This window comes from Mobula hypostoma, chromosome 6 (genome assembly GCF_963921235.1).
Source record: "Mobula hypostoma chromosome 6, sMobHyp1.1, whole genome shotgun sequence".
NCBI lineage: Eukaryota > Metazoa > Chordata > Chondrichthyes > Myliobatiformes > Myliobatidae > Mobula > Mobula hypostoma.
Window position 1 is genome coordinate 61,258,066 of NC_086102.1, and position 23,129 is coordinate 61,281,194.

Below are 23,129 nucleotides of genomic sequence, written 5' to 3' on the forward strand. Positions count from 1 at the left end.
ACCTTGGCCTTTAAATATTTGATAGGCTTCACCTGAGTGTGGACACAAGTAAGTGGTGACTGTGGTTAGTAGTTGTGTCTTTTGGTTATCTATTCTCTCCTTTCACAGCTGCCACTTCTTCTCTGCGACACAGTGGAAGTCGCTTATGTAGTGCAGCTCCCTCTTGAATATATTTCCTCCAAATGCAACTATTTAGTGCAATGCCTTCCCAGCTTTTAGATGCAATGTTGAATTTCTTCAGGCCGATTTTGATATTCTGTTTGAAGCGTTTCCTTTGCCCTTCAGTGGCTCACTGACCCTCTTTCACCTGGGAGTAAAGGAGCTGTTTGGGACATGAGGTTCACATAACAAACACCAAACTCCTCAAAGAGCTCAGCCACAGCAAACCATTAACAGGAGGACAAAGGAAATGATTGGAGGATGTCTTCAAAGTCTCCTTGAAAAGGAAAGGTTATAACAGTTAGCGCGAAGCCATTACAGCTCGGGGCCTCAGAGTTCAATCACGGAGTCCTCGGTAAGGAGTCTGTACGTCCACCCTGTAGAATGCATGGCTTTTCTCCAAGTGCTGCGGTTTCCTCCCACAGTTAGTAGGTTAATTGGTCATTGTGAATTGTCCAGTGATTAATTTAGGATTATGGGTAGTGTGGCTCAAAGGACCGGAAGGGCCTGTTCAGTTTTATATCTCCAAATAAAATAAAATGAATTACTTGCCTGTAAGCATTCAAAATTAAGAATGAGCATATTGGACGTACTGAGATGTCAATAGCTGCATCAGCAGAACAAGTGCGCCCACTTCAACCCCTGCCTCATCTGTGAATCCCACATCGCCCCATCAACCATCTCAGACCAGAGGAGAAGCAAGTTAGCCTTGGCCATAGAACTACACGAAAAGTTGCTAACCAAGCAACTTAATGCTCTCTTTGCTGGTTTGGCCATAAAAACTACTGAAGGAAAGATGAGAGGCATATGATACATATCCTTGGCATAAGTATGCAACTCTAAAAATTAAATCTACGTTGGGAATCCAATGCAAGACTGGAGAAACATTTTGTAGCTGTGCGGGAAGGTAGGGGAAGTGGTCAGCAGCTTTAGATCGGCTTTTAACAAACTAAAATGTCAACATGCATGCAACAGAAAACAACTCTACGTTGTGATCAACCCACATTGTGATCTTTCTATATTAGTTTGATAAACTTATTTTAAATTATAAACACAAAATTCTGCAGATGCTGAACATCAAAGCAACGCACAAAAACTGCTGGAGGAACTCAGCAGGTCAGGCAACATCCATGGAAATGAGCAAGCAGTCGACGTCTCTGCCCAAGACTGTTCTTCAGGGCTGGAAAGGAAGGGGTGAAGATGCCGGAATAAAAAGGTGGAGGGACAGGAAGGAGGCTAGCTAGAATCTGATAGATGAAGCCAGATGGGTGGGAAAGGTGAAGATCTAGAGAAGAAGAAATTGGATATGAGAGGAAAGTGAAGGGGGAGGGGAACCAGGGTAGGTGATAGGTGAGAAGAGGTAAGAAGCCAGAGTGGGGAATAGAAGAAGGGGGGGGGAGGATTTTTTTTAATAAAAAGGTGAAATCAATATTTATGCCATCAGGTTGGAGCTACCTAGACAGATATGAAGTGTTGCTCCTCCATCCTGAGGGTGGCCTCTTTGTGACACAAGAGGGCATGTTGAAATGGGAATGGGAATTAAAATGTTTGGCCATTGAAAGTTCCACTTTTGATGGGTGGAACAGATGTTCTTGACAGTGGTCCCCCAATTTACGATGGGTCTTAACAATGTAGAGGAGGCAGCATTGAAAGCACTGGTTACAATAGATGACCCCAGTAGATTCACAGGTGAAGTGTTGCCTCATCTGGAAGGACAGTTTGGGACCCTGAATGGGGTGAGAGAGGAGGTGTATGAGCAAGTGTACCACTATCCACTTGCAGGGATAAGTGCTGGGAGAGACAAAGAGAATCACAGAGGGAGCGATCCCTGTGGAAAGTGGAGTGTGTTGGTGGAGGTAAAGATGTATTTGGTGGTAGGCTTCCTTTGGAGATGGCAGAAATTACAAAAAATGATGTGTGGGATGCAGAAGCTCATGGGGTGGTAAAAAAGTACAAGAGGAACTCTATCACTCTTAAGGTGCTAGGAAGATGGGGTGAGGGTGAATATCTGGGAAATGTAAGATGATTTTGAGGGCAGCATCAATGGTGAAGGAAGGGAAGCCCCATACTTTGAAGGAGGAGCACATCTTTGATGCCCTGGAAAGCAAGTCCTTGTCCTGAGAACAGATGAGGTGGAGACAAGGAACTGGGGAAAGGGAGGAGCATTTTTAGAGGAGATAGGGGTATTGTCAAGATTGCTGTGGGTATCGGTAAGTTTATAAAAGATGTCAGTCGACAGTTTGTTTCCAGAAAAGAAATCAAAACAGTGGAGAGAGGGGTCAAAAATGGAGCAAGTGAATTTAAGGACAGGGTGGGAGTTAGAGGCAAAGTTGATGAAATTGACAGGCTCAGCATTGGTGCATGAAGCAGCACCAATGCAGTCATCCATGAGGCAGAGGAAGAGTTTGGGAGCATATCTGGAGAAGTCTTGGAATATGGAGTGATCTACATAGTCAACAAAAAGACAAGCATAGCTGGGGCTCATGCAGGTGCCCATGGCTACCCTTTGAGTCTGGAGAAAGTGGGAGGAGCTGAAGGAGAAATTGCTGAGGGTGAGGACCAACTTTCCCATATAGGGGAGGGTGGTGGTGGAAGGGAACCGGCTGGTTCTTTTATTGAGAAAGAAGTGGAGAGCTCTAAGACCTTGATGGGAGACAGAGTTTATAGAACAGGACATCCGTGGTGAAAATGAGGTGGTCAGGGCCAGGGAATTGAAAGTTGGTGAGGAGATTGAGATCATGTCACCAATGTACTGTAGGTGGGAAGGGACCAAACTAAGGAAGATGGATCGTAAACACGAGGAATTCTGCAGATGCTGGAAATTCAAGCAACACACATCAAAGTTGCTAGTGAATGCAGCAGGCCAGGCAGCATCTCTAGGAAGAGGTACAGTCGACATTTTGGGCCGAGACCCTTCGTCAGGACTAACTGAAGGAAGTGCTAGTAAGAGATTTGAAAGTGGGGGGGGAGGGGGAGATCCAAAATGATAGGAGAAGACAGGAGGGAGAGGGATGGAGCCAAGAGCTGGACAGGTGATTGGCAAAAGGGATATGAGAGGATCAAGGGACAGGAGGCCCAGGGAGAAGGAAAAGGGGAGGGGGGGGAAAACCCAGAGGATGGGCAAGGGGTATAGTCAGAGGGACAGAAGGAGAAAAAGGGAGAGAGAGAAAGAATTTGTGTATATAAATAAATAATGGATGGGGTACGGGGGAAGGTGGGGCATTAGCAGAAGTTAGAGAAGTCAATGTTCATGCCATCAGGTTGGAGGCTACCCAGACGGAATATAAGGTGCTGTTCCTCCAACCTGAGTGTGGCTTCATCTTTACAGTAGAGGAGGCCGTGGATAGATACAGTAGAGGAGGATGGAATGGAGTTGAGGTATGGGGACACAAGTTCAGTAGGGTAGGAGGAGGCAGAGACAATGGGCCTACCTGGACAGTCAGGTTTGTGGATCTTGGGTAGGAAGTAGAAGCAAGCAGCACGGGGTAAGGGAGCTATGAGTTTGTCAGTGGATAGAAGTTCTCCAGAATTGATGAGGTCAGCAATGGTGTTGGAGACAGTTTTCTGGGGTCCTCTTCAAGGGGTAGCTATGATGTGTCTGAGAGTCGTCGCCTAGCCTCAGCAAGGCCGAGGTCAGTCTGCTGCACTACAACAACACCCCTTTTGTCTGTGGGTTTAATGGTGAGTTTGGGATTGGTGCAGAGAAAGTGGAAAGCAGTGCGTTCACAGGGGGTAAGGTTCAAGGAGGAGTGAGGAGTGCTGAATTTGAGTTGACTGATTTCTCATTAGCAAATAGAAATTAAACAATCCCGAGCAGGCCAAGAACCTGTGTGGGGTGTCCAGGAGATGATAGAAGGGGTCATCGCTGTAAGGTAGGGAATTCATGCCAAAGAAGTGGGTTTGGAGACGGAGGTGACAGAAGAAGAGCTTGGCGTGACAGGCATGAAGCTCACTGAGGTGCAGGCAAAGGGGGACAAAAGTAAGGCCCTTGCTGAGGACAGAGCATTCTGCCTCAGAGGGAAGGAATGGTGAAGACATGGCAGGGATTAGAGGAGGCTGGGGAGTTGGTAGTGTCAGAGGAGGGGGGAGGGTTAAGGTGTTCAGGGAAGGTGGGATGTTGTTTATCTCAATACTTACTAAATTGATTATTATGTACTTGAATATAAGTATTGTTAACTGGCTTTGTCAAATATATGTGTTCTGTCATTGAACAAAGATTTAGGTGATAAAATTAGCTTTTTACTTGTTGAAGGAGTTTGTTCATCAAGGTGAAGGAATTAACATTACTGAGGAATTAATACTCAAAAGAATCAGCATTAAGCACTCTTAAGCACTCAATAGATAAAACAAGTGGCAGCTGTTAGATTATCAGTGGCTGTTCCCTGCACTACTACTGAGATTCAGTCCGAGGTCAGAAAAGATTGGTATCACTATCATAGCAGCAATAGCAGCAGTCTTTGCTTGTGTTGAGTGTGACTGTTAATTATGATCAGTTACTTCTGATGGGATCAGGTTGTCCAGGAGCTGAACTGAGACTGTCCTAATTCATTTCATATAGCAGAATAATAGCCAAGAATGGTGAAAGGTTTTAGCTGGGGGCGGGGGGGGGGCGATGTTTGGATGGTTATTGTCATTCATTGTTTAGGCAATGAAAATGATATCCAACTGCTGTAGGCAAAACCTAGCTCTGCCCTAGAAGGCCTGTTACTCTTTAGGAAAAAAAATTCACCGACATCATAAAGTCAGAATGTAGACAAAGTACTATGTGGAGTGCCAATTTCATGTTTGGTCTGAATTGTTCGCAATTGAGGCATTAATTTGCCAAGGTTGATTTAAGCACCAAATCCAACATAACTGGAGCGACATTACTTTTCTTCAAGCTTCAGAGTTCTCAGCAGTGCCTGCTTGGTGATGGGAGTTTTAGTTTCATATCCTCTCCCCTGCAAAGGAGACTCAAGAAATTATAAACCAGCCTTGAAATAAAACTGCCTAACTGTTCTATCACTGATTTAGTGCTAGTTTCAACAAGTTTTTGATGAATAGAAATGTGTAATCATTGGCACAACTGCTTGTTAGGAAAAGAGGAAATCGGATGTCAAGTTGTACTGCTTAAGTAGAAGGGTTTGGAATTAGGCCATGTTAACATGCTAGTGAATGTGTGAGAATTGGAGCAGACGGCTGCATCCAACCTGCACTATGAGTTTGAAGCGGCTTATTATCTTTTCACTCTCTTGACTTATAGAGTCTGCTTTTTTTTTAAAAAAGCTAAGACCAGTAAGTCAAATGACAAACTGGTATTTCAGAGCCTGTTACTTTTGTAGCATTTAAGACAGCATATATTTCTTTTGTCATTCTCTTCTAAATATGTTGGCGTTTTAACTCCTCAGGCTCAGTTCAAGCAGCTGACTTTACTGGATTTAATATCTCCCTTCAATATAAATAGGATTGTAGCAAAACATGTTTGATAAGGAAGACAACATCCAGGCCTTGAGTGTTTGCTGAACGGCCAGTGAATGAAAGCCATTACATTTAGTGAACTTCAGCCTGATGTAGCACATTGGACAAGTAAGAGTGCACGAAGTCTTGCTAGTTGTAGCCACTTTGATTTTTTTTTTGGCATGTACGCTGAATCACTGTATATTAATTGAATGTTCCCTCATGTCTCATCCAAATGGGTTTATCAGTCACAGATAACTTATTTATGCACCTTTCACATGCAGCCTGATCACTGCAAAGAGCTTCACAGGGGTTATCAAATGTAAATAAGTCATGCTAGGAAAGGGGCTATCAATATACACAGCCAAAGTTTAGAAGGCAGAAATGTTCAGACAGGTTATTCCAGAGCTTAGCAATTAAAATGTATGGTTACTGTTACTGGAGCAATTCAATTTGGGAATGCAAAGACCAAGGGGAGAGGATTTGATGCATGGTGATTGGATGAAATGATATTTCCTTCCCTAAGTTAGGGATGCATAACTATACTGATTGGGTGGGGATTCCATTTGTTGTATTTTGTTGGATATCACCAATAATCCTAACAAGGTAGAAGTGAGTAACAAGAGATCTTGCAATGATACAAATTGCCCAGGATTGTAAGGTGGGAAGTTCCAGGACATTAAACCAACTTGGTGATGAACATCTATGTCAGGATGAAGTAATCTGATGGTGATATCTGTATTATGGGTCAAGTTAGGAAGAACACGGGAAGAAGAGGTTAATGCTTCTTGATATGCAGCCTGTTCATTTGTGTGTTACCCAGATAGTTATAAAATAATCTGAAATTGTACAGTACATAAAGATGTGTCACAAAAAATGTACTTCCTATGAAAGTTTTCTGTACTGCTCATCGGCATGACTCTGCATTAATTTAGTACGACATCATGCGTTGATACAGTGCGACATTATTTTTTGCTGAGGCAGATTTCAAGGGGAATAATTCCCACTAAAATAAATTTGGTTTTGGGTGTTGTCTATTGCAGATCATCAGTGTGTTGGTATTTATGGGGCGGTGAATTCTTCCTTCTCAAAATGATAACAAGATTTCAAGTTTTGATTTGTGATGGCAGGGGTTGATTTGTGCTTGCTTAATTTTGTGTCTCTCTTCATTTTAATAGAAGTCTTTGAGAACTCCAGACGCAGACTCGGATAAAAGTAAAATTAGTGTATAATCACAGGTTGTCTACTATTTGTAAACAAGTCAAATGATTTCTGAACTGAAAAGTTAGGTCAAGATAACAGCTTAAAATATGAATGTAACAAATTGCAGCATTCTTGACCTGGTATGCAGTGTTGCATACACAACCAAGTTACACTGAGAAAATATTTAGTTCCTGGCTTCCAAGTGATTCATGTTAAAATGTGTAATTATTTTACTGTGCTTTTTTCCACTGCTCTTTGTCAAAACAAGAATGTGTTTTCCATAATCAAAGCACACCTTCAGTGCCTGTCCTTATGCATGCACCATGGGTGATAGCATGCCTGGGTCTAGGAATTACTCGATAGCCATGCTTTATAGAAATGAAGGTCATCTAGGTGGACCCATTGCATACATCTAACTTGTTCAGAAGCACCATACTGTAATATTAACCAGCCAAGTCAATAAATATATCGAGATGATGCAGATGAGATGTTTCTTTCCCCATTGGTAGGATATCAAGAGCAGAATACTTAAATGAAAAATAATTGAATTAACACACAAGACTTGAATCACCTGAAATAGCATAATATCTTCAAACAAATTAGAAAACTTCAAAATATTTTGGGCAGCATTCACAATTAAATGTGTACACCTAAAGTGATCTTGCAATTTCAAACCAGAAACCAGGACTTTTGAAGTGTGGACTAACTAATCACTCTTCAAAGAATGTTAACGTGCTGTATTAATGTTAGATCTGCAGTTCTAATTTTAATTACTGCCAATTTCCCTTAAGTATTTTCACTTGTTTTTTAAATAAACCAGTCCAGGACCACTGACTGACTTGCAGGATAATAATCAGGACTGGTATCTGCGAGAAGTTTACTGCCTCGTTACCTATTTGAATTTGAAAAGTTCCACGTTCATTCCAAATATTTTTAAATTGTTTATGTTACCTTACTTTATGGCTCTTAAGTTCCAGAAATTAAACATTTGCCCCACTGTTACTTTTGCTATATATATCGTGCAAATGAATTTGAAGGATGTTGCCTTAAAGTTGTTCTTGGTTCAACTTGTACCCATATCACTGGTGTGCAATCAGTAGTGACCTGTTTGGCAATATGTGTGTGTGACTTGGTGATTTACTGTAATAGTCAGCTGATCAAGAGGCTTGCATCTGTTGTATGATAGAAAACTGCTTTAAAGCTTCTTTGAACCACCATCACCCAGGTCATACCATGTTCTCATTGCTGGCATCAGGAAGGAGGTACAGATGCCTGAAGACACACACTCAACGATTCAGGAACAGCTTCTTCCCCTCTGCCATCCGATTTCTGAATGGACATTGAATCTCTTCTTATTTCTATTGTTGTGCTACTTATTTAATTTAACTCTTACATATACTTACCATAATTCATTTTTTCACTATCATTGTGCATTGCATTGCCGCAAAGACAACAAATTTCACAATGTGTGCCAGTGATATTAAATCTAATTCTCATTCTGTTTCTAATTCATCTTGGAATGCTTTAGTGTATTACTTTTGATCTTCATTTTTGTGGCCAGGAATCAGTTTGGCTTAGATTTTCTCCATCTTGGGTATATTTATCGGGATAAAGCTTGGTAATTTAGTTGGGATTTTCAGTCCTGGCAATGTAAAACAGTCCAAAATATTTTTGGGACAGGAAATTAATCATTTGTTGCATGTTGTCCCATTCATACATTTGTGTACATCTAACAACTTTGAGGCTACGTGACCCAAGCTGCTGCTTGAAGATCTCAAAAGTTGTATTACATACCGCCCTGAAGATAACACAGTTGGTATTGCACCCAGAAGTTAAAGTAGACTTTATAATTATGAGTAGAGATAAGTTTTATTTACAACCAAGTAATTTTACACGAGTTCTCCAGCTCTTAGCTACATGCTGGAATGAATGGTAGTCACCTATAACTAATCAAGCATAGCATTTCAGTTCCCCCACACTTTATAAAATTGTGTTTTGACTTTACTTTTCAGCATTAAATCTTAAGTTTGGGTCAGACCAATTTAGAGCTAACATTTGAGATTTCTATCCATCATAAAAGACATCAATAAATACAATCCTCCCCTGATTTTAAACAAATGTACTTTTAGATAAGAACAAAGGAAAATATACTGAATTTCCTCAAGTGATATGGAAATTCTAAAGCAAAAATCAAATAATAAATGAGCTCAAAATTAGTGCTGTAATATGTGACAATATTATCTGCCTCTTGCTGCTGCACAGCACATGTTGAAGTTGGTTAGAAAAATAAATTTCCTTTGAATTATGGTATTGAAATTGATCTGTACTGGAGATCTAATTATCAAAGCAAAACGAAAAAGATATACTGTTCTATTAATAACTGTTCAAAATAGCTCCTTACACTGACGTTTATATTTAATCTTCATGAATAGTCGTTACATCTATTGTTGCAGTTTGTAAAGAAAGATTAACAGATAGTATGTATAAACATATTCATTTAGGTGTTAATTACAGAGGTTATTAGAAAAAAACACTTCTTTCATGTTATTGTAACTAGTAGGATGTCCATACAAACTAACCTCACTGGTTTTTATCAGTAGAAAGAAATACTGTCGAGAGCAGCTGTGAGTGCATGGAGGTTGCTGTTTTTTTTTTTGAATACTTTGAAGCTTGTTTCCATGCTGGTTAAAAATGAAGGTTTCTGCAACAAAAGCTAAATATGATCTGGGAAGTTTGTGAGAAGTTGTAAATGTTGTGCAAAGTAACACACCCTTGACATTCTTCTTGCCCATGTTGAGTTGCCAAATGTGGTAGAGTTATGAATGATTTTTCAGTATTTTAGTTTGGGGTATGATATGTTGCATTGAAGGATCCTGGGGCAGAGTGGGGCATGGGGAGGCTGGTCGATGGGAGTGGAAGGAAAATCACTGGGATCTCTGTTCTGAACAGGTAATTGTCTGCTTCTGAAGGGATGAGATTGATTGAGATGCCCAAACTTCTGTACTTGGATTGCCATTTTTGGGCTTGTGCAGAAGACCACAGGGTAAAATTGCAAGGATTTTGGCGTGCATGCATTTCATAGGAAACTTGGTATACAGGATGATATTGAATGGCTTATACTGCTCATCTAATGGCATGTGTTAAATTCTAACAAGAGTCTCAAACACTAACATAGAGTCTTAACAACAGGGTTGAGAGCTGGTTGACATTTAGTGTGTTCACATCTATACTGCTGTTTGAGAGTCTGAGGTGAATCAGAATGAAGTTTATTACCACTATCTTGTACGATGTGATTTGTTGTTTTGCAGCAGCAGTATATTGCTGAGACATAAAATTACTATAAATTACGAAATAAATAGTGTGAAAGCAGGAATAATGAGGTAGTGTTCATAGACCATTCAGAAATCTGATAGTGGAGGGGGAAAACCTGTTTCTTGCCAGCAGAACAATTGTTTCACCTGCTCCGACACCACCTCCGTCACTACCATTCAGGCCCCCAAGCAGTCCTTCCAGCTGAGGCGACACTTCAGCTGTGAGTCTGTTAGGGTCATATACTGCGTTTGGTGCTCCCGGTGTAGCCTCTTGTATATCAGTGAGACCTAACGTAGATTAGGAGACCGCTTCGCTGAGCATCTATGCTCCATCCACCAGCACAAGCAGGATCTCCCAATGGCTACCCATTTTAATTCCACTTCCCATTCCCATTCCAATATGTCCATCCATGGCCTCCTCTACTGTTGGATAAGGCCACACTTAGGTTGGAGCATGACACCTTATATTCCATTTGGGTAGCCTCCAACATGATGGCATGAATATCGATTTCTCAAACTACCAGTAATGCCTACCCCCATCTCACCATTTCCCATCCCCTTGTCTCTTTTTCATGTTATCTCCTTGCCTGCCCATCGCCTCCCTCTGGTGCTCCTTCCCCACCCCCCCTCGCTCACCTTTCTTCTTTCTTCCATGGCCTTCTGTCACTTTCACCATTCAACTTCCTAGCTCTTTGCTTCATCCTTCCCCCTCCAAGTTTCACCTGTCGCTTGGTATTTCTCTCTCCCCTTCCCCCACCATTCAAATCTACTCCTCAGCAATTTTTCTCCAGTCCTGCCGAAGGGTTTCGGCTCGAAACATCAACTGTACTTTTTTCCATGCATGCTGCCTGGCCTGCTGAGTTCCTCCAGCATTTTGTGTGTGTTGGTCTGAATTGTTGAGTGTGGAGCTTTAGTACGATTTTTTTGATGGTAGTAACAAGAAGCACGTATGTCCCAGATGGTTAGGGTCCTAATTAATGGATGCTGCCTTCTTGAGGCATTGCCTCTTGAAGGTACTGTTGATAGTTGGAAGAGTTATGCCTGTGATGGAGCAGATTAAGTCTACAACCCTCTGCAGCAGGGGTGCCACACCTGGGGTCCACGTGCACCTTGGTTAATGGTAAGGGTCCATGACATAATAAAGGCTGGGAATCCCTGCTCTACAGTTTCTTGCAATTCTGTGCATTGGAGCCTTTATACCAGGCTGTTGTGTATTCAATCTGAAGGTTGTCTAATGTACATCTTTAGAAATTTGCAAGAGTCTTTGTTAACATATCAAAATTGCTTAAACATCTGATAAAGTAGAGCTTCTAGCATGCCTTCTTTGTTATTTCCTCAATGTATTGGACTGAATAGTTATTTTGAGATGTTAACACCCAGGAATTTGAAGCCACTCATCCTTTCTGCTGTTGACCCCTTAATGAGGACTGATGTGTGTTCTCCCTAAGTCCCCTTACTGAAGTCCACAATCAGTTCTTGGTTTTGCTGATGTTCCATGCGAGGTTAATATGACACTACTTCAAAAATCCAATCGACCTCATTCTTATACACCCTCTCTATGCCCTCTTGAGATTTTACCAACAACAGTGGATCATATTCCTTAAGTATCTTACATTTTTTATTCCCCCCCCCACCCACACTTGCTTGCCCTTGTTCTCTGCTATCCCCCTAAACCATAATCCTTTCTCCTGAACCAGCTTCTTTCTTCAAGGTTTTCTGGTCCTACCCCATTCTATGTGATCTTCTTTCTGCTATGTCCTCACCCAGTCTTTCCTTACCAAAGGCTTGGTCAATTCTTTCTCATACCTCCACCAGTCACCATGAGCTACCCAAACTAGAGAAAATCTGCAGGTGCTGGAAATCCAAGAAAATCCACACAAAATGCTGGTGGAACTCAGCAGGCCAGGCAGCATCTATTTAAAAGAGTACAGTTGACATTTTGGGCCGAGACCCTTCAGCGGGACGGGAGAAAAGAAAGGTGAGGTGTAGATTTAAAAGGTGGGAGAAGGGAAGGAGAAACACAAGATGATAGGTGAAACTGGGATGGGGAGGGGTGAAGTAAAGAGCTGGGAAGTTGATTGGTGAAAGAGATACAGGACTGGAGAAGGGGGAATGTAATAGGAAAGGACAGAAGGCTATGGAAGAAAGAAAAGGGGAGGGGCACCAGACGGAGGCGCTGGGCAGGCAAGTACCCCCTCCTTTTGAGCGAGACCTACGCTCAATTTTCACTTCCCTCTTCACTAAATTCTCTTTTAAATGTCCCTTTTCTCTCTCTCACCTTATCTCCTAGCTTACCCATCACTTCCCTCTGGTGCTCCTCCCCTCTTTTCTTTCTTCCATGTCTTTCTGTTATCTCCTACCAGACTCCCCCTTCTCCAGCCCTGTATCTCTTACCAATCAGCTTCCCAGCTCGTTGCTTCACCCCTCCCCCTCCCAGTTTCACCTATCACCTTGTGTTTCCCCCCACCCCCCCACCTTTTAAATCTACTGTACTCTTTTCCATAAATGTCTGCCCTGCCATGGGCTACACCCCAACTTTTCAACCAGCACATCCACTCTTGATAGTAATAGTAAATTATGATGAAGATTAACACATGTATGGTTTGGGCCTCATTTTTGAAAAGAATGCTTGACAATCAAGACCTCCATACTAAGCTCATTGTATGCTAGGCAGCAGTGATCCCTGCCCTGTATTATGTTCTTTTGAAACTTAGACTATTTATACTTTAGCAATTCCAGTACAGGATTTAATCTTTTAAACGTGTTCATAAAAACATGTCTTATTTCATAGGATCTGCAAGACCATGTGCATTTGCTAGTTATGTTTGAGGTCACAGTGGTGATACATTTCACTCTAAAAATCATTATAGTCTCTAAAAATCATTATAGTTTGGAAATGGAAGATCCATGTACCACTGAAGTTCATTTTTGTCACTCAATTATTGTAGAAAGGTGAACAATGGAATCATATGTCTTGCCTTCATTTGGATAAAAGTTCACATAGTTGCAAAAGTACAATAAACAACAGACTAATTAAGGAACATTTTCATATATCCTTTCAGCCAACTGACGGCAACATTTTTAAGGGACAGTAATGACTGTGAAATGTGCTTCTATTCTGGCCTATTCCAGGCAACCAAACTAAACCTTTGGCAACTTACAGAATATGGGTTGGTGTCCTTTGTACAACTGCTTTAGACTAACGACCCTTCCTGTGAGCACAGTTGTCAAATCCCCAAATAACCACACCATTCTGGGTACTTAACTTTTACCTTTCCCTTGCAACATGTTCATCATAAGAAATATTTACTTTCTTAACATTTTCTTTCCCCTGCGTGCTGGATGGTATCATGTTACTTCATGGTTAGCTGTGACTGGAGTACTGTCCATATATTCCAAAATGTTTTCACCTTGGTTCTCACATGGAAGTGCACCGAATTGCAGCCAATATATAGGACCATGTATGGTCCACGCTTGTATATAATATTTCAATATCATCAGCCAGTGACAATTACCCATCTCTGCACTCTAGCTGACACTATCTGAGGTGGTTTCTAAAATTCGCCAGAAATATACTGCAGAGACTTGTGTGTGAATGGATAAAGTTCTGGCCATTCCAGTGAAATTTCTTAAATTGGGTGATCACTAAATGGCAAAAGAATTATTGGATGAAACATTGAACCCATAAAGGGCAACATGAGCAATATGTGCATAGTCAGAAGATATCGATGAGGTCCAAATTAAATATTTTTCATCGGTATTCACAAAGGAAACAGACTTTACAGTTGGAGAATTTAGTGAAGAGGGAAGTGAAAATTGAGTGTAGGTCTCGCTCAAAAGGAGGGGGTATGATACATTTGTGGGCTTAAAAATGAACAAATACCAGGACTAGATTGGATTTAATCCAAGCTGCAGTGGGAGGCCAAGAAAGAAATTACTTGTTCCCCAATGCACAAATGAAGTACGTAATGATTGGAGGAGAGCAAATTTGGCTACCTTTTCAATAAGGGCAGAGGTCAGTCTGGTAACTATAGACTTGCGAGCCAAACCTCAGTGGTAGGGAAGATACAAAAACATTCTGAGGGAGAGGATTAGTGATCACTTGGTATAGCAGGGAAAATTAGATGCAGCCAACATAGTTTTGTCAAGGGAAGATCCTGTCTGACCAATGTGATTGAACCCTTTGAAAAGATAACAGTGTGTCGATGAGAGCAGGACAGTGGTTGTGATTTACATTGACTTTGAATAAAGCCTTTAGCAAAGTCTTGTACCCAGGTTGAGAAAACCTTGGTCAGACCTGAGCAGAGTACTACCTTCAAAGGTGCATTTATTATTAAAGTACACAACTTTGAAATTCGTCTTCTCCTGGTAACCATGAAACCAAGAAAGAAAAGAAAGGCAGCACAATCATCAACCCTCAAATCTGCACCCCCCCCCGGCACAAAAAAAAACAAAATCTGACCAGGTACCTTGGTCCCCTAAATCCTCCTCCCCCACACAAAAAAACGCAAAAGATTGGGCAAAAAACACAATATAAAAAACTATAAGACTTATTTTTCAAGAAAGCCTACAGTCGAAGTCCATATCCAAAATGCAGAAAACCTGGGTAAGTTCTCCAGGCACAGTGGCAGGCTCTCCCCTCTCTGGTAGCAGAGTGAACCCAGCAATCAAAGGACAGGCAGCCACCACACACCTTCCATATTCGCCTCAATGTTTCAATCTCACTCGTCACTTTAATCGGCAAAATGGAGTCAAACATCGACTCACCCTGTCCAGCAGCCTGCTCACCATGAGGTTTCCACACGTTGCCTCTGTCTCCTGGAGACTGCAGACCCAAACAGTCTGCAAACTTCTGCGTTCGCCTCGAAGTTTCTATCTCCCTTGCCGCTTTAATCGGCGAAATAGAGTCGAATATTGGCTCAAGCCCCATTCCACAGCCTATGAGGTTCATGCACACTACTTCTGCCTCCCAGAATCCTCTCAGAGAGCCTCAGTGATCTCCAAACTGCATAACGGGGTTAATATGGAAGGGTGCCCTCTGGTTGGTATGGACGAATTGGGCCAAATGGCTTGTTTTCATGTTGAATAATTCAATGATTTTATCATTTTATAGCAGTTGCCTTAACTATCAGAAGGCAGTTACTTGCTTCTCTGACCATTTTCATGTGGTCTTGTCATTCTGAAATTGTGCGGAAGCACTAACACTTTGTATAAGTATGCCTGAAAATGTGCACAGTAGTTAGGAGATCCTAAGCAAGCCAGGTTTATGTGAGCCCAATGCTGCTTTAAATTTGACATCAACTAGATGCAGTCCTTTGGCATCAATCTGGAACCAAGTTGGACGATTTCTGAGGTAACAAACACACGCTTGTTTTTTTTAGTTCCTTACCTGGACTGTTGCAAAAAGCAAGACCTACTTCTATAACTATCTTGGTTAATGTTCTTTCATTTTGGTTAATGTTTCCAGTTATGATAAAGGTATAATTTAGTGCCTGCACATGTTCAATAAAGAAATCTTCCAGATCAACAGTTTTTTGTGAAAGGTCAATTTATTTCTGTCATCATCTAACCAGCAGATGGGGTGAAACAAAAGATTGTCACAGCCTTTACTTTCATAGAGGCATGCTGACAGGCTGCCTCACCATCAGGTATTTGGGGGGGGTGCGGAGAGGGGGCTACTGCACACGGTTGAAGTAACTGCAGAGAGAGGTAAGATTAGTCAGCTTCATCATGGGTACCAGCCTTCGTAGTATCCAAGACATCTTCAAGGAGTGGTGCCTCAAAGGCAGCGTCCATCGTTAAGGGCCCCCAGCACCCAGGTCATGCCTTCTTCTCACTGTTACCATCAGGAAGGAGGTACAGAAGCCTGAAGGCACACACTTAGTGACTCGGGAACAGCTTCTTTCCCTCTGCCATCTGATTTCTGAATGGATATTGAAACCATGAACACTACCTCACTGCTTTTTTATTTATGTTTTTGCACTACTTACTTAATTTAACTATGCGATGTACACATGTACTAATTCAGTTATTTTTCCTGTGTTATCTTGTATTGCAGTGTACTGCTGCTGCAAAGTTAACAAATTTCACGGTATTTGTTGGTGATATTAAACCTGATTTTGATTCTAAAGAATACTACAAGTCAGGTTAAGATTGGTTTGAGGGGAACTTGGAAGTTTGACCTTCCAGATGGTAGTGGTCATGTTTAGAAAGTGCTAGCGTAGGATACTTCATGAGTTGCTGTCGTGCATTGTGTACGCGGTTCACACTGTAGCCAAATGGACATTGGTGGGGGGATGAATTTATGGGATAGTGGTTGGGATGCCGATGGAGCATAATATTCTTTTAGTTTGTAGTCGTGGAGGGGCTTTTGGAAAGGCAGGAGGTGAGTCATCTGCTGCAGAATTCCTGGTGTTGCTGTTTTCTTGTTTCCAGAAAATTCACATGGCTGCCCCATTCATTTCTTATCAGTGGTTACCCCCACCACACTACCTCCAGGATGCTGGGGGTAAGGACTCAGCAATGCCAGAGTCAGAGTCAGAATCAGGTTTATTATCACCGGCATGTGACGTGAAATTTGTTAACACGGCAGCAGCAGTTTAATGCAACACAATATAGAAGAGAAAAATAAATAAAATAATAATAAAAATAAACCAATTACAGTATGTGTATATTGAATAAACTTTAAAACGTGCAAAAAAACCCCCCAGAAATACTGCATATTTTAAAAAGTGAGGTAGTGTCCAATAGTTCAACATCCATTTAGGAATTGGATGGCGGAGGGGAAGAAGCTGTTCCTGAATTGCTGAGTGTGTGCCTTCAGGCTTCTGTACCTCTTACGTGATGGTAGCAGTGAAAAAAGGGCATGCCCTGGGTGCTGGAGGTCCTTAATAATCGACGCTGCCTTTCTGAGATACCACTCCCTGAAGATGTCCTGGGTACTTTGTAGGCTAGTGCCAAGATGGAGCCGACTAAATTTATGACCCTCTGCAGCTTCTTTTGGTCCTGTGCAGTAGCCCCCCCCCAATACTAGACAGTGATGAAGCCTGTCAGAATGCTCTTGACAGTACATCTACAGAAGTTTTTGAGTGTATTTGTTGACATACCAAATCTCTTCAAACTTCTAATGAAGTATAGCCACTGTCTTGCCTTCTTTATAACTACATCAATATGTTGGAACCAGGTTAGATCCTCAGAGATCTTGACACCCAGGAACTTGAAACTGCTCACTCTCTCCGCTTCTGATCCCTCTATGAGGATTGGTATGTGTTCCTTCGTCTTGTCCTTCCTGAAGTCCACAGTCAGCTCTTTCGTCTTACCGACGCTGAGTGCGAGGTTGTTGCTGCGACACCATTCCACTAGTTGGCATATCTCACTCCTGTACGCTCTCTCGTGAGCAAATTTGTAGATGGTGTTTGAGCTATGCCTAGCCACAGTCATGTGTATATAGAGAGTAGAGCAGTGGACTAATCACGTACAGTGTTGATCGTCAGCAAGGAGGATATGTTATCACCAATCCGTACAGATTATTGTGGTCTTCCAGTTAGAAAGTTGAGGATCCAATTGCAGAGGGAGGTACAGAGGCCCAGGTTCTGCAACTTCTCAATCAAGATTGTTGGAGCGATGGTATTAAATGCTGAGTGATAGTCGATGAACAGCATCCTGACATAGCTGTTTGTGCTGTCCAAGTTGTCTGAAACCGTGTGGAGAGCCATTGAACTTGTGTCTGCCATTGACCTTTTGTGGCAATAGTTCAGTCTAGTCATGACCAACCTCTGAAAACATTTCATCACTGTCGATGTGTGTGCTATTGGACGACAGTCATGAAGGCAGCTCACATTATTTTTCTTAGGCACTGGTATAATTGTTGCCTTTTTGAAACGTGGGAACTTCCGCCTGTAGCAGTGAGAGGTTGAACATGTTCTTGAATACTTACTGTAGTTGGTTGGCACAGGTTTTCAGAGCCTTACCAGGTACTCCATCTGGACCTTACATCTTGCGAGGGTTCACTTTCTTTAAAGACAGCCTAACATTGGCCTCTTGAGACAGAAATCACAAGGTCATCAGGTGCAGCAGGGATCTTCACAGCTGTAGTTGTGTTATCGCTTTCAAAGTGGGCATAGAAGGCATTGAGTTCATCTGGTAGTGAAGCATTGCTGTCATTCATGCTATTGGGTTTCGCTTTGTAGGAAGCAATGCCTTGCAAACCCCACCAGAGTTACCGTGCATCCAATGTCGCCTCCAACTTCGTTCAAAATTGTCTCTTCGCCTTTGAAATAGCCCTCCGCAAATCATACCTGGGGTTCTGGTACAGGCTTGGGTCGCCAGATTTGATTGCCATAGACCTAGCCTTCAGCAGATGACATACCTCCTGGTTCATCCATAGCTTTTGGTTTTGGAGTGTTGTTCAGAATCAGAATCCGGTTTAATATCACCAGCATTTGTCATGAAATCAGTTCACTTTGTGACAACAGTACAATGCAATACATGATAAATATAGAAAAAAAACTGAATTATAGTAAATATATATGTATATTAAATAGTTGTTGGGGCACCACTCCTTGAAGATGTCTTGGATACTATGGTGACTAGTACCCATGATGGAGCTGTCTAATTTTACCATTCTCTGAAGTTTACTTTGATCCTGCACAGTAACCCCTCCTCCCCATACCAGACGTTGATGCAACCAGTCAGAAAGCTTTCCACGGTATACCTGTAGAAGGTTTCGAGTGTTTTAGGTGATAAACTTAATCTCTTCATCCTCTTAATGAAATATTGCCACTGTCTTGTCTTCTTTATAGCTACATCAATACGTTGAGACATGTTTAGATCCTCAGAGGTATTGACACCCAGGAACCTGAATTTGCTCACTCTCTCTGCTTCTAAACCTTCTATGAGGATTGGTTTGTGTTCCCTCGCCTTACCCTTTCTAAAGTCCACAATCAGCTCTTTGGTCTTACTGATGTTGAGTGCAAGATTGTTGCTGCGACACCACTCAACCAGCTGGTATATCTCTCTCCTGTACGACCTCTTGACACCATCTGAGATTCTGCAAACAATGGTTGTATCATCAGCAAATTTATAGATGGCATTTGAGCTATGCCTAGCCATACAGAGAGTAGAGCAATGGGTTAAGCACACATCCCTGAAGAGCACCAGTGTTGTTTGTCAGTGATGTGAGATGTTATTTCCAATCCACACCAATTGTGGTCTTCTGGTTAAGAAGTCAAGCGTATAGTTGCAGAGGCCGGTATAGAAGCCCAGTTTCTGTAGTTTTTCGATCAGGACTGTAAAAATGATGGTGTTAAACACTAAGCTACATATAGTCAATGAACAGCATCCTGACATAGATATTTGTACTGTCGTGACGTTTCAGAACTCTGCTTTGCACTACAATATTGATGACAACATACTCCTTGTTTTCTCACCTTTCCTACGTCAATACCTGCTTTAACATTTCATATTGTATTTTCAGATGTATTCTAGTCCCATGGGACCAATTATCTAGGCATTTTTTAACCTGTTTATGTATAAAAAAAAATACTCTTCAACTATGACTGAGCCCCAACTTAAATCTTTCCTGGCCAGTAAGCATTCTTCTGCCTATAAGATATCCAATGTGCTATTTCCATGTACCTGATACACTTGTCAGCCCTGTAGAAATAAAAGTTATCAGTATTTGTAACTGTACACTACATCTTCACTGACATTTGAATTGAGGCAAATGAATAGAACTTGTCATTGTACATTAGAGCAGAATGTCATGGGCTTCTGAAAATGCCATTCTTTTTATTTCTTCTGCTTTTATTCTTTGCTTTATCACTTTACTGTAAATTTTCATTTTAGGTAATTTTTCACAAGGTACCATTTTGTAAGATATTAAACTAGGTGCTCGAGTGCAAATCCAAAGATAATTTGATGCAGGCCGCCACTGGGAACCGCTGCCTTCTAAATGGCTTAAACACTAAATCTTTTGAATATATTCAATGCCCAGAAAATTAAATACCAGAATAATCATAATGGATGAATGTGATAATCTTTTTTCTAATTATGAGATTTCTATCATGTTTACTTCGGTTTGCACTCCATTCGGAATAATTGTTGAACTGAACGGCACTCAGGCAGGCAAAAATCTTGCTCCTTTTCTTATATTGTGTATTTATTTCAAAGGACGTGTATTTTGAAAAGATTTACCACTGAAGGTGGTTTGTTTCTCTAGGTTTGATGTTGAGTGTGTCAGTGGAAGACTGTAAGTTGGGTGATATTTGAGAATGGATGATCTACCATACCTTGGAGATGAATTATGTCATGTGCTGATTAATGAGTAATGGGCTAAAACTGTTTCCTATTGGTATGTTTCTTTCTAAGGTTCTTTCTTCTTTCTCCCAAAGGGCAAATTTCTTCTTTCAGATATACATCATAAGCAGCAAATTAAGTTGATAGTTTGTTTCAGGGAATAACAATATAGGCCATGTACACGAATAATTCGTAGAACATGATAAAGTACCATTAATGCACTTTGGAGGGATAAGATGTCTTTGTAGTTGATCTCTCGTAGATGCTGCTTATTATTTGGGGTCTGCTCCGGAAAAGTTGAAATGGAAATTGATTGACACAATGAGTCAAAATCTTCATTATTGCATATTGTGCCGTGGTGAGTGGACTTAGGAACTGCACAATGATTTAACAAAACAATGATCCCAAAGGTGAAGGGGAATATACAGAAGAAGAAAGGGAAAGTTATAAACAGTCAGGCTTTACTTCCTATGTTTCAGCTGTAAGCCATCACTGTTTAAGGCCATGGACATGTCAGCCATTACTGGTTCACCTTTTGCAACTAATTTGAAGGAAGAATGCTAAGCAGCAATTATTTTAATTTCACTCAGGAGAAAGGAAAAAGTAGTATTATGTAGGTATAGCTACAGTTCTAGTGCACAGTTCAATCATGACTTTCTCTGCATTCAATTGAACAATAAGGGACATTTTCAGAAGAAATACTGTGAACTTTTAGTAATCCACTTATTATAAAATTTGTGTAAATTAGAGTCTCTCCTTGCTTTTAACCAATTCTGCTGTAAGAGTCTGATGTTCCTTGTTATTATCCTTTCAATGTTCTTGTGACAGAGCTAGATGATTACTGAAATGAACAGATCAATAAGTCAAATGGCCAATTGAGCCTATTTGGAAAAATCTCTGTAAAATCTAGTAAATTGGTTGACATACATTGCAAAAATCTGTCAAATAGAAAAGCTGTTTGTCCCTTAATTTGTTGTCTTTCCCCTTTTTTCTCCACCTGCACTTTTTTCAGAGCTCATGGTGGAGGGTGGGAGAAGAAAGATGCTGATAAAAATATAAATTGTAAGAATATGGTTGTCTTAATGAACAGTTTAAAAGGAGCTTCATTTTTTATTTTGGATTTAGGCTTAATTTTTTGTTTAAAATCTATATTGATATTGACTTCGCTGGAGAACAGATGTAGATTTAGATTTGGAAAAAGGGTATTCTCAAACTGTCCTGGGGAATTCCTGCTTACTCATGGTTTGTTCAAGATTATATGGAATAGCCAAAAACATGGAAGCACTTTATCCTAATTTCAAATAGAGAAAATGAATTTCTTGAGATTTCTCCTTGTCTCCTGCCATGGCCTCAGTATAAGGTGGACAGAAACTCTATGGTTAACTGTTTATCTAGAGATTCCAATCCTTCTGTTGAATCTATAGCTAGAGGTTAGAAGAAGCTTTAAAAGTCATCGAGGAAATTGTCCTACTGACACATAAATTAGATAAGAGACAAAATATATTTTGTATCACAACAAATTTACGTCAGGGAAGCATTCAACAAACTGATGGGATGTGGAATATGTTTAAATGTCCACACATTTACATACAATGCTTTGTCTTCTAACATCTTGTTAACAGAAGATATTTTCCTTTGAAGATCCAAGCTACAACTAGACTGAGAAACTGCTTTGCATCATGAAATTTTAAAGATTATGTTACAGTATTTGAAATTCTTGGTAAACTGTGTAAAGTATAAGGATACGGATTCCTTGTAGACTTACTTTTGTTTTAAAATTATACTTTCATTATTGCATTCTCTCTTACTGTTTCTATGTATTATTTAATACATAAGTTGTACCTTGTCCACGCTTAGGCTTCAAATAAAATTATAGACCTCTGAAAGTATCAATATGTTGATGTCGACCTCTGGTATACTATAAGCTACAGTTACCAAGTGTTGATCCTAGACATATTGGTGCTGTGTTACTTGGAGGTTTTCAATCTTAAGGGACTTACTCTGCTTATGAATACAAACCAAATTTTCGCAGAAAGCCTGAATTTTAACAGTTAGCTTTTGGAGGTTGTGTATTTAAAGAAGGGGCTAAAGGAAACTTTTTAGAGATTTTCATTTTTGTTTTGTTCAATTTTTAGGGCTGGCTCGTTTGTGACGACCAAACATGCCAAAATCGTACTCAACATCTTCCACTGAGGTTCTCTCGCAATGTTCCATTATGCCAGACTTGCACAAAGGGTGCACTTAAGCCAGAGGTAAATAACTTTTGTATTGTTGCTGTAGACTCGTCTTTTTTCTCACAAAATATCCACAACAATAGCATGATTTGTGGATTACCTAAATTATGAGGGACTGGTCAGTGGTTAATTGAAAAGCTCAGTTTATCAATACCAAGTATTTTCATATCAGGTTGATACAATATGGAATTTTTGAATTTAGTAGAAAAGAATGAGGCAACTTGTGCAGTAGCAAGCAGACTTTAAAAGAGCTATCCAACTGGTAGATTCTGCCATCCGTTTCTTTGCGACCAGTGCAGTCTTCACTTTTTAAGCACTTACTTTTAAAATTCAGGTAACAGTCCTCCACCATCAATTCTGATAAAGTTTTTGCGATGAGTGGACCTAGCTTATTTAGAGCAATGACCGCATACCCCTCCCCTTGGCACTACATATCGATCCGTTATCTGCGCATGTGCATCTATGCATGCGAATTGTTCTCTCTCTTGTG

General features: G+C 40.8%; 1 protein-coding gene across 2 annotated transcripts in view; it reads left to right on the forward strand.

Annotated features, from left to right (window-relative positions):
• pola1 (polymerase (DNA directed), alpha 1) overlaps nt 1-23,129 on the forward strand; it is a 301,055-nt gene that overhangs the window by 192,427 nt on the left and 85,499 nt on the right. For both annotated transcript variants that reach the window (XM_063049905.1, XM_063049907.1), the window contains exon 35: nt 22,541-22,657. In XM_063049905.1, the coding sequence (XP_062905975.1) occupies nt 22,541-22,657 (117 nt within the window). The remainder of the gene's footprint in view (nt 1-22,540; nt 22,658-23,129) is intronic.